General features: G+C 40.8%; 1 protein-coding gene across 2 annotated transcripts in view; it reads left to right on the forward strand.

Moving 5' to 3' along the window:
- LOC103025951 (uncharacterized) overlaps positions 1-12,008 on the forward strand; it is a 379,123-nt gene that overhangs the window by 353,792 nt on the left and 13,323 nt on the right. For both annotated transcript variants that reach the window (XM_049482198.1, XM_049482199.1), the window contains exons 9-11: positions 6,034-6,290; positions 7,479-7,615; positions 10,633-10,754. In XM_049482198.1, the coding sequence (XP_049338155.1) occupies positions 6,034-6,290; positions 7,479-7,615; positions 10,633-10,754 (516 nt within the window). The remainder of the gene's footprint in view (positions 1-6,033; positions 6,291-7,478; positions 7,616-10,632; positions 10,755-12,008) is intronic.

Raw genomic sequence — 12,008 nt, forward strand, 5'->3', positions numbered from 1 at the left:
AGAGAGGGATGAGTGTGTGTATAGGGTGCGGACGGCAGACCTTTGCACGCTAAGAGGACTGTCTGGAGCGCGTGATGGAGTAGGGACGGCCGAGAGAGGCAGGGGAAGAGAAGGGGAGAGAGAGGGAGGGACAGAGGAGGGCGAGAGAGGGACGGAGGGAGGGGAGCGAGTGATGGAGTGCTGGCGGGAGGGAGGGAGCGAGGTGATGAGTGTGTGTTCACAGTGTAAGTGACATCTCTCCTCCCCAGACAGATTGTCTCTCTCTGCTTTCTAATGGGATCCTGTTAGAGACCTTTTCTCTCCGTTTACCCCCCCCTTCACCCTCTCTATCTCTCTCCCTCCATCCCTCCTCTCCTCCCATTTTTCTACCTCACCTTCTGCTTCTTTTTCCGTCTCCTTTGTGAACTTCACTGAGGTTTTTTACAGCGTTTGGTAATGTGGCCGGATGGCTGGTATATATTTCACTAGCCTTGCCCTCCTATGTGCCCTCGTTCTGCTGAGTCATTATTAATCGGTGACTTGCTCTTTCACACTATATAGATTTGGTGCGAGCCAAAGGGGTTGCAAATACCTGAGTGTGAGTGTGTGCTTGTGTGGATGTATGAGAAAGTCGCCGTTAAAAAGGAATGGATACCTTTATTTTCAACACCTGTGGCAAATTCAGGTTGGGATAAAAAGTATATGTTTTATATTTTAGGAACCTCTTGCTTAGATAGAGACAGTTTTGCACATCTCTGCTGGATTTTCTCAGTCAGCTTTATGAGGTAGAGTCACCTGGAATTCAGGCTTTCAGTTAACAGCTGTGCTAAACTTGTCAAGAGTAAATTACTTGAATTTCCTGCCCTCTTACTGTGTTTGAGAGCATCAGTTGTAAAGTTGTGAAGTGGTAGAGTCACAGGTATAAAGTGAATAGCTCTATTTGAGTAATGTTCTAATGATTCATATTATGGTAAGAACTGCTCAACTAAGTATAGAGAAAAAAAGACTTGGATGAAGGTCAGTAAATCAAAAAAATTGAAAGGACTTTGAAAGTATGCTCAAGTGCAGTCGCAAAGACCATCGCACAACACGTTATGATGAAACTGGCTCTCATCAGGACAGCTGCAAGAAAAGGAAGAGCAAGAGTTAAAAGCTTTAGAAACCGCAAGTTACCAGCACCCCAGATAAGAGCTCTTAAAGTTTCTACATGAATTTTTAGATGTTACTTCATAGTCTAGATGACTTAAGTACTAATTTACAATGTAGGAAACATCTACCAAGGGGGTAAGCACATTTTGAAACACTGAAAAATCCCGTACATATGGGCAAAAGAATGAGTGGTGAGTTCAAATTGCTGAAAATAAGGTGTAATGGTCATTGTTCGTAAATAACAAACCTTGGTAAGAATTTAGAATTTTGCAGAGCAGAAAGTAAAGATTCATTGTATCATTTTGTTCCATCTGCCTGGATCTTTCTGTTACACCTTAGCCTGTGTCTGTCCAGTGTCTTTCCTTTTTTGGTTCCTTCCTGCTCCTGTCCTCTGTTCTCTTGTTTTGTTTAGCTGTCATGTTTCCCAGCCATGTGCTACTGTGTTTTGGTTCTGTCTCTGCCTTAGCCCCGCCTTGTCATCTGTAACCCCTCCTGTCTCATTTGTAACACCGCCCCCCTCATTACCTCCACAGGTGTCCCTAGTGTGTGCCTGTGTATAAACACCCCATATGCTCCTTTGTTGTTTGTCGCACTTTTTGTTTGACCATGTCTTGTTATTCTGTCCAGATCGTGTTTAAATGTTTGGTTTAGCCTCAGACCTGCTGTGTTTTTTTGTTTTCAGTTTTCTAGGTTTGCTTTATGTAGTTTGTTTCTTTGTTATTTTGGCTTGTTTGTTTCAGCCTTTTAGTTTATCATCTGGTGTATAGTGTTTGTTTCAGTAACCTTTTTCTTTATAGTTAGTCCCTAGTGTTTTGTTCTTTGTTTCTTTTGCAACAATGGAAAATAAAACAGACTTGCATTTGCATCCGGCCTCCTCTATGTTACACTTTCTATATAGAACTAAGATTTAGCAGAACCACAGGAACAAAATACTGTAGTGATTTTTTTACTTTCTAGACCTGGATTACCCACCTCTAATCAATTGATACACGAGCTCAGCATTACCCTGCAATGGACTGGCTGCCACCTTGTCCAGGGGGTATACCTTTCTTGAGCCCAGTGATTCTAGCTAGCTGGTTTGGAGATTCTGACAGCAATAAAAGTGTATTTTAAAGGTCAGGATTTTTTTTCTAAACATTTTAATCAAGGCTGGTATGTTTCATTACTTCAGAGGAACACATCTTATCTAATAATGGGAAAAAAATGGTTTAGAGTTTACACAAAAAGTGACCCACAACACTACCTACAACACATGGTGGAGGTAGTGTCATGACTCGAGCTTGCATGGCAACTTCTAGAACATCTTACTAATCTCTTTTTCCATTGATGATGGAATCATCAATAATGGTATCAGTTCAGAAGCCAGTTTACATTGTAATGCATCCATTCCAATCTTGAGGAACTTCATTATGCCTGAAGATAACCCAAGGAACCCTGCCAACTCAATGACTTGCCAAGTCGATCTGTAGACCTTAACCCAAGCGATTCAACCCAATTTCACCTTCTAAAACCTGCCGAACAAACTCCACCTAAAAAGCTGCAGTAAAAGCCTGGAGAAGCATCATTAAAGCACTGTGGACATTTGGGTGATGTCCCTGGAGGTAGTCGCTAGCTTCATGCATCCACAGATTCATCAAATTCTTATAGATGTCCCCATGATAAATGAATCTAATCCCAGTAGAGCTTTAGTGTGTTTATCCAAGCACAGGGATGGGTGTCGAAATTATTCTCCACAGTAGTGTAAAGGTGGTCTTGGGTGGTTTTGGGGTCTGATTGATTTCTACACTCTAAAAAAAGCTAAGCAGCCTCAGTGTACTTTTCGTTTGGCTTTGTTTTTAAAGAATGATGAAGCTTATCTCACATACCACAGTGTTCCTCCTATTTCTCAGTCCTGCAGCTCTTCGTTGGTATAAATAGATGACTCAGGAGAATGACTGGGCATCGGTTTGTGCAGCACCGGCACAAAAGCCACCAGCACTGTATTACACAGTAGAGACATCCTGAGCCATGTTTTTCCTGCCCCTGGTCTGATCTGAGTACCGTGATCATGAGAATCACATAATACAGCCCGACTGACCCCCCTGAACGTTTAGATCCCTGTTGCTTTAAACACAAGTGAAATCAGTTATGGGTCCCTATCTTGCACCAAATTGCATTGCAATGCTCATCGCTATCTAACACCATGTCAACATTTTTTTGCCTGCGTCATTTAAATAACAATGGTGCTACAGTATATCGACGCCAATAACCGTGGTGGTCTCGAAATAAGGTGTGCTTATATTGCTATCTTGGCAGTGGAAAACACAGGTGCACCACTGACTGAAATCAACCTAGACAGACTAGACAGACAGTCTGATGTTCATTGCTATCTTGACAGTGAATTGTCAATGCAGGACGCAGACCCATAGTGCATAGTGCCTGTTAGCAGCTATAAACAATAAACAAAATACACAATAAAAGTCTCTACTGAGGAGCATTGGACACATCCAGCAATGCATTTGCCTCCAAGTAATAAAAAATAAATTAAAAAAATAGGAGACAGTGCAAGAAACCGCAAGTTAAGACAGTATAAAACATGACAACATACTTTTCAAATGGCTGCATGCATATATGTATATACAGTAGTGGTGTTCTTCTGCAAAATTTGTACGTTATTCTTCTTGAACTATTCTTTGGTAGAACGGCTTGTATTCTGAGAGTCGTTGTCTTGCCGCATAACCCACATTCTCTTGGGATTCAGTTTCCTTTAGAATTCTCTGATATAAGGGCGCAGAGAGAATCAGCGGTCTAAAGAGCTGCTATGATCGGGAGATCGTTTCGAATCCCGGTCATGCAGCTTGCCATCAGCTGCTAGAGCCCTGAGAAAGCACAATTGGTCTTGCTTTCTCTGGGTCCCCTTATCACTGCTATGGTGATGTTGATCAGCACAAGGCTGCGTCTGTGAGCTAATGTATCGGAACTGAGCTGCTGCGCTTTCCTCTGAGGGCGCTGTGATGCTACTCATTTTTATTAGCTGACGTAAATATCATTGTTTTAATTATTTTATACTGTTTTTATTCAGTTATTGTCTTGTTTTCGTCTTAAAACAAAGGTTCGTTGACGAAAACTATGACAAAAATTATTCGTCAAACAAAATTAACACTGTTTATTATTAGTGAAACAATATCACAGTTATTATTTACAGCCCAAGCATACAGACATTTATGTATGTGTGTGTGTGTGTGTGTGTGTCAGCAGTTGTGGAATTATATGGTGCCCCATCATTCGCCAATCAGCCTAGTTAAATTCAGCTCATTTTCACTATGTCCCTCCGTCTGTTTCTGTCTCACCAAGGCCAAGCATGCAATGTCCACGTGTGACTCCAGGGACTGTGTGTGTTTGTGTGTGTGTGTGTGTGTGTGTGTGTGTGTAGCAGGGCAGATAGCAGCTTGGTAGAAAGTGGCACAAAAGTGGCACTCACCCACATGGTCCAGTCTCCTAATGAGCCAGTCATTTCAAATCCCACTCCCCTGTCTTTACCACCCCTGCCAACACTGTCGATTTACACAGACCACACACACACACACACACACACACACACACACACACACTGCCGCAGATCCACGTCCAGACCCCACGCGCCTCCAGAATGTAATCAACGGCGAGATCCACTCAGGCTTTCTCTCCGCTTAGCTCCATTAGAAAAGCATTACTGCGTTCTCAGTGATTATGGTAATGAAAGAACAAAACAATTATGGCTGGGTTATGGGCATTGTTTGTGCTTTAGGAAAGATGAAAGTTAACATAAAAGGGTTATTCCTAAAGAGCTTCATCTTTTACTATTAGATGCAGCACTTTCACCCCACCCATTTATGTATGTTGGGCCTATTAGCTTAGTTATTGGAGCAGCAGTCGCTGTGTATATGTAGTACAAACCAATCATTTAAACACGTTTTAGCATAAATGTAATAATAAAGGCTAAACACAGCTGGCTTACCAGCTAGATTATCAGTATAGGGTTCGTAGTATACGTTTTTACCTGCTGAGAAAAACAGTCTGGGCAGCTCATACTCTTGAGCATCAAAGGGCATGTTTTTGTTTGAGTTAAATTGCTTGGTCTATGATCAGTGTTTCCAAGCCTAACCATGCTGGTCGACACGAAACGACAAGACAAGACAAGACAAGACAAAACATCCATACATACCATGTTTATGCCACTTATAACCCATCCATGCAGTGAATACATACATACACACCAGTAAGGACACTAAGAGGACACACACAATGATACAGTAAGCAGACATATAAATCTAGCAGTTGTTCTCCACACTGTTAGACTTTTATGGTGAATTGGCCATATATATATATAATATGGACAAAAATAATTTAAGGCTACCTACATTGAAAATAATTACATTGAAGTAATCACATATTGTTTTCTTGCCCGAAATATATGAAAATAAGCTGGTATATTTGCCAGATATTTCAATATATATCAAACTTATATTGTGTAATATTAGTTATATACAGCCATATATCAGATTTCTGCATTGGATTTTATTACCAAGTCAAAATAGGTTGTACTTTGAATATATCGTTGCTATCCATTGGAAAACAATTATTTCCATTGTTGTTGATTTTTAGTTTACTAAATAATTTGAACACACAAACTGAACGGACCAATAGAAACTCTTCAAAATCACCTGAAATAAATTCTTTTCACATTGACTTCCATTGAAAGTTCTCCTGTGAAGTTGCTGTTTTGGAGATACTTGTTTTTCATTGGACAGTATTCGACAATATCTGTTCAGCATTCTGGCCAACCAGCAGCCATAGTCTAATCTAAGTGCTTGGACCTCTAATTAAACATAACATACACATGATGAACAACATAATAAAACACTGTTCTGTGTGTTGTTTCTGCAGGCTGTGGACTACGAGAGCCGCAGTTCCTACTCTTTCTCTGTAGAGGTGCTGAACCCCACTGTGGACCCCCGCTTCCTGCGCCGTGGACCCTTCAAGGACCGCGCCTCCGTCCGAGTGGCCGTGCTGGATGCAGATGAGCCGCCGCGGTTCTCGCGGGCCCGTTATCGCATGGACGTGTCTGAGAACTGTCCTCCTGCTTGCACTGTTGGGCGGGTCAGCGCCGTGGACCCGGACACTGGACTCAACAACAACATCAGGTAGGGGGCTGCTTTTTTTGGTCCAAACATTCTGAATTTCCGGTTAGTTTGCAGTGTAAAAAAAACACGAAAAACTTTTGAGAATGTTCGACTTTCAAATCAACTACAGGAAGACGAGAGTGGCTTTAATCAGCGTTTAATAAACAATAGAAGAAGAAAAAGAACTGGTGTTGTGCTGAATTCTGACTTCATTTAACATTCATCTGCATCAAACAGCAGTATTAATGCCACAAATGCTACTAACGATCATGACTATATCTGCTGTAACTGTAGATTAACCCTTATTAATAGAAATAAATTAAAGGGAATCAAAACACCTGGAAAGGTGACAACATTCTACAAGCCAATCAATGTCAAGTAAATGTTAAAAACAGGATTTCTGGCTCTGAGTGGTCCAGTGGACCAAGGCGCTGCTGCTATGATCCGGAGATCGGCGGTTCGAATCCTGTTCATGTAGCCTGCCATCGGCTACCGGAGCCCTGAGAGAGCACAATTGACCTTGCTATCTCTGGGTGGGTAGATGGTGCTCTCTTCCCACATCACTTCAAAGGGTGATGTCACTCAGCACAAGGCTGCATCTGTGAGCTGATGTATCGGAGTGGAGCTGAGCGCTTTCCTCTGAGTGCTCTGTGATGCTAATCGGCAATGCTACATCAGCAGCAGAAGTTGGAAAAGAGGCAGTGGCTCATTTTACTTGTATTGGAGGAGGCATGTTCTAGTCTTCCCCTTCCTGGTGTTTGGGCATCACTAGTGATAGGGGGAGTCCTAATAAGTGGGTTGGGTAATTGGCTGTGTAAATTGGGAGAAAATGGAATTCCAGACTTTCAGGTGTGAAAAACATCCTTATATTTCTGTAAAATATCCGAATTTTCCCCATAAATCCCATTCGAGTAGGGCTTAAGTACATGTCTAAAGCCCTCTTCCAGCACCCAGACATGCAGTTTCCAGCTTGCCACCCACCATGCCCAAATACAGAACCATCTGCAGGCTGGGCAGCTCCAGCCTCTCCAGCTTTAAGCTCTGCCAGCACTAGGCTTTGATCGCTCCCCCTCATCTCTGGTGGTCAATTTTTCAGGCATGCATAAACTGTTAGCTCTTGAACCCTAAATATTTCCCAATTGTTCTGCCACCCTTTAACCAAATCCCATTGTCCCTTAACCATCTCGACTGTCATCCTTTCTCCATCAGGTACTCCATTGATCCCCAGTCAGATCCGGAGGCACTGTTCCGCATCGCCCCAGACACCGGACTCATCACCACGGCTTCAGAGCTGGACCGTGAGCACGAGCAGTGGCACAACGTCACCATCATTGCCATGCAGAGAGGTACCCATGGGCTTTCGCCGAGCACACATTAGACTACATAGCTCTGCAATGCAGCACAGTACAGTGGCTCCACAGCGAGAAGCCACTTACAGAGGTTTCAAAGAGTCAGAGAGTTTGCCTCGTTGGCACATTAGCATATCTCTGCAAGGTTATGCACACTTACAGCAGATCAACTTTCCCAACGGTTTTGACTTGTAAGCTCTGGAGAAGCTATTTCAATGCTCTACAGAGCTGGAGAAATCTCACAGGACTTCTCACATAGCTTAGTGTTAGGAAAACATGCTCCACTGTGGAGATATACTGCATTATTCAGAATGAGCAGATTAAGAGATAAGAATGTGAAATAATTTATGCTGTTGATTTGTGATCCAAGTCTGTTAATGCTGAGCATGAGCCGATACCAATCCAGTAAAAAAAAGTCCCTTCCAAAAGTATTGGAATAGTGAGGCCAATCCCTTTTTTTTCTGCTGTAGATGGAAAAAAATTGGGTTTGACATTAAAAAAGATGTATATGAGAAAAAAAAGACCAACAGTCCAGCTTTTATTTCTGATTTCTGAATCTGATACTCTGATTTAGAAGATAGCACCTTCTATCTTAACCCATCATTTTTCTTGTCAGCAAAAATATTGGAAAATATGACTCTCAGGTATGTTTTACTGCCCAGATGTTTCCTGTTACTTTGATTTTTCAAACAATAAATAGCGCTGGATTTCTCCGTTCAGCAATTGTAAAGCTGAGAGAAGGTGGAAAATTAATCAGAGCCATTGCACAAATATTGATCTACCTGCCGAACAGGTAGATTATGGATAGAAACAGCAGTTGATGACAGAAACATTGTTAGTGTTGTAAAGAAAAGCCCTACAACAACTGTTAGTTGCATCAACAACAACCTCCAGAGGGCAGTAGTGAAGGTATTACAATCTACTGTTTGCAGAAGTCTTTACCAGAAAACCACTAATTAGCACGACGAATAAGAAGGCCAGGCTGGAATTTGCCAAGAAGTACAGATAAGCACAAGCCTATGGACTGATTATGGACTGATGAGACAAAGATCAACCTTCAATCAATGTGATGGAATGTCTAAAATTTGGAGACAAAATGTAAAATTTGTACTGTAGTTTATTATACCACAGTTAGTTCCGACCCTGCAATGAGATTGGCTGAGTGGCGTTTTATGAGTGACATTATCAGCCGGTAATGCCCTGTAACCAAAGCTGTCCGTGTATTACAGATACACATACAGGTAACCTAGCAATGATGCAGTGCTTACAAACCAAATACAAATTGTTTTGTACACCTTGTAAATCTGCAGGTCTTGCCGCTGGGGGGTGCTGAAGTAAACAAAACCTTTATTCTTTCATTTCTTTTAACGTCAAATGAATGCTGGACTTTAATCTACACAGATTTCTCTCCTGAAAATAATATTACATATTATATCACGAACCTCGAGTGCATTATTGCTTAAATATAGCTTAATCATATGCACTGGATTATGGTTGCTTCTGGTAATATGTGCAGAAAGCCACAGTTCTACACACTGTAGAATCAGTGCAGCTCTTTTATGCACTACAGTGAGTCTATAGAAGTGCTGGTATGCTATTGCAGCTAAGCTTGATAACTATTGTTGAAGAAGCTTATTTCCAGCAATGTGGCGCAACGAGAACTAATCCACAACATGATGTTACAGCACCGGGCACGTGAGGGTGTGCATCTGTGTGAGAGAGAGTGTGTGTGTGTGTGTGTGTTTGTGAGTTGTGAAAGCGGTCCAAAAGCGCTCTTGTGAATACAGTCCAAGCCGGAGCGGTGCGCATGGGGCTGAATCATAATGAGCGCGAGAGCGACTACAGCCGTGCTTTCTCAGGCTCAGTACCAATCCATTAAGTCCATTTCCCCGCTACGACAGGCCCGTACTGTATCAATACACCCTGGTAAAAGCTATTTATTTGCTATGACAAGCCATTAGTCTAGAATGGGAAGAGTGATTGAAGTGCTGCTGAAGTCTGAATTTGTAAAAACATCACACTCCTGCCGTGGTTTATGTAGGAGGGGTGTGTATCGGAGTGCCTGTCTTGTGTGGGTTTTGAACTTTACAAGCCTGTAATTTAGGCCGGGAGAACGGCCGCGGCTAGCTGAATTGGTAGCTGGCAAAACACGGGCGCGTTTCAAGGACACATTCAAAGTGCGGATACGGGAAACGTTTATGAACACACTTTTTTATTGAGTCAAAGGAACCTACCATACACATCGCAGACAGTCTTTTTTTTTTACAGTCTGTTTTCACTAAGTTGCAGAACTGTGTTGATTGGGGTATAATTTTTTCACACCTTGCACCTGAGTTGAATAAATAGCAACGACTATAGTGCTTGTGAATATACAGTATCTACGCTGATGGGCGCAGTGGTCTGGAAGTGAGGTGTGTTCAGCTAATTCAGTGACTTTCTGGCTTATTGCTATCTTGGCTACGGATAACACAAGTGCGCCACTGACTCAAAACATAACAGTCAGATGTTCATGTCAGTTCTTGAATAGTTCTTAAAAAGTTCCAGTACTGTGTTGATTCTAGTACTAAATTGCAGTGCTGTGTTGATTGGGGGGATATTTTTATGCCTTGCACCTGAGTCATTTAAATCGCAATGACTATAGTGCTTGTGAATATACAGTATCTACACTAGAGGTAAGGTGTGTTCCACTAATTCGGTAACTTTCTGGCTCATTGCTATCTTGGCTACAGAAAACACAAGTGCGCCACTGACTCAAAACATAACAGTCAGATGTTTATGTCAGTTCTTGAAAAGTTCTTGAAAAGATCTTGAAAAGGGACAGAGTTGAGCATCCTCACAGCCTGGTGGATGGAGCTGTCCCTCAGCCCCTAGACTCCCAGTCCTTTACTGTTCATTTACAATTTAGGGAAAAAAAAGAAAAACACTGAATGAAAAATTGTGTTTAAACTTTTGACTGGTGCTGTACATTTTGTAGTATCATGTAAAAATCCATACTTTTGCCTTTTCTCACTCAGACAACCCCAGCCAGTTGTCCAGAGTGGTGGTTGCAATTGAGACTCTGGATTTGAATGACAACGCCCCAGAACTGGACCGCCAGTACAACACTGCCATGTGTGACTCCGCCTCCTCTGGACAGGTGAGCCAGCTGCTTCTAGAACTCTTTTTATAAATGAAAGAGTTTAATATTTTATATAAACTATTCTATATATACTGTTATATTGTAATTAGGATGATTGAACACATTTCTAATACTTTTTTTATAACAATAAATCATTTTATAGTACTTTTACAAGTTTATTCCCAGCTAACAGGGAATGTTATTCTCTGTTCAGCAACATTTTAAAAGGGTTCCAGGGGATTTAGCCTGTAATTTTTCAGAAATAATGTTCCAGGAAAGTTTTAAAAACTTAACATTCCCAGCTGGACGAATATTAACCTTATAGAAATATTTAAAAGTAACATTCGCAATAAACTATAACGAACTAAATATTAAATTTTGACACAAGTGATGTTGCAGCAATCTTACCATAACATTTAAAAATGTTAAATAAACACATTCTAAAGACGAGTTTAAAAACTTATAAGATTAAAGGTCCGCAAAGGTTAAATGTTTACAGCAATGTTCAGAAAATGTTCTGCTAAACCAAAAAATTAAACTTGAAATTAACCATATTTAGCACAGAATATGTACTAAATAATATAATAACGTTATAGTGTCCCTAATAACTGTGTAGTTACACATTAACAACCCATTGTAACTACTTGTAATTACTAGTGAAGTACAGATTTATTACAATTGTACAGGTTAAGTAAATACACACATCAACATCAGTTCTGATCTATGTTGATGTTGTGTATAAACATATGTTGCTCTAACAACCCTTGTCGGATATGTAATTGGGCCTCTAAAACTAAAATCATAATTAAAATTTTATCATAGGGTTGGAGATGGAGAAAATATTCTGCTATGTCTAGCTGACACTGATATGTTTATATTATTTATATAAATACATAACCTGTGCAACTTCAATCTGTATTCTGTAACAATGTGTACTCCAACAGTAGTTACACTGTTATTACATACATTATTAACATGTAACCACGCAGTTATTAGAGCCACTTATTATGAAGTGGGATTGAATATTTTTGTAAATAATCTGATTAAATTGATTAATCTGACTCCAGAAGGCCTAACCATTAAAGGCCTTGCCAATCCTTTCGGTGCATCTGCCTAGATACTACAGAAACTAAGAGGCTGATTGGACAGTTTTTGTCTGCATTTTTAAGATCTTAAACCATTTGGTTTGCAAGCAGAAGTTTTAATTGAACTTAACAGTGAAATTAAGTATTGGAATATTACTGCAATACTTACATAATTTAAATACGAGAA

The sequence above is a fragment of the Astyanax mexicanus genome, chromosome 8, assembly GCF_023375975.1.
Source record: "Astyanax mexicanus isolate ESR-SI-001 chromosome 8, AstMex3_surface, whole genome shotgun sequence".
Taxonomy (NCBI): domain Eukaryota; kingdom Metazoa; phylum Chordata; class Actinopteri; order Characiformes; family Acestrorhamphidae; genus Astyanax; species Astyanax mexicanus.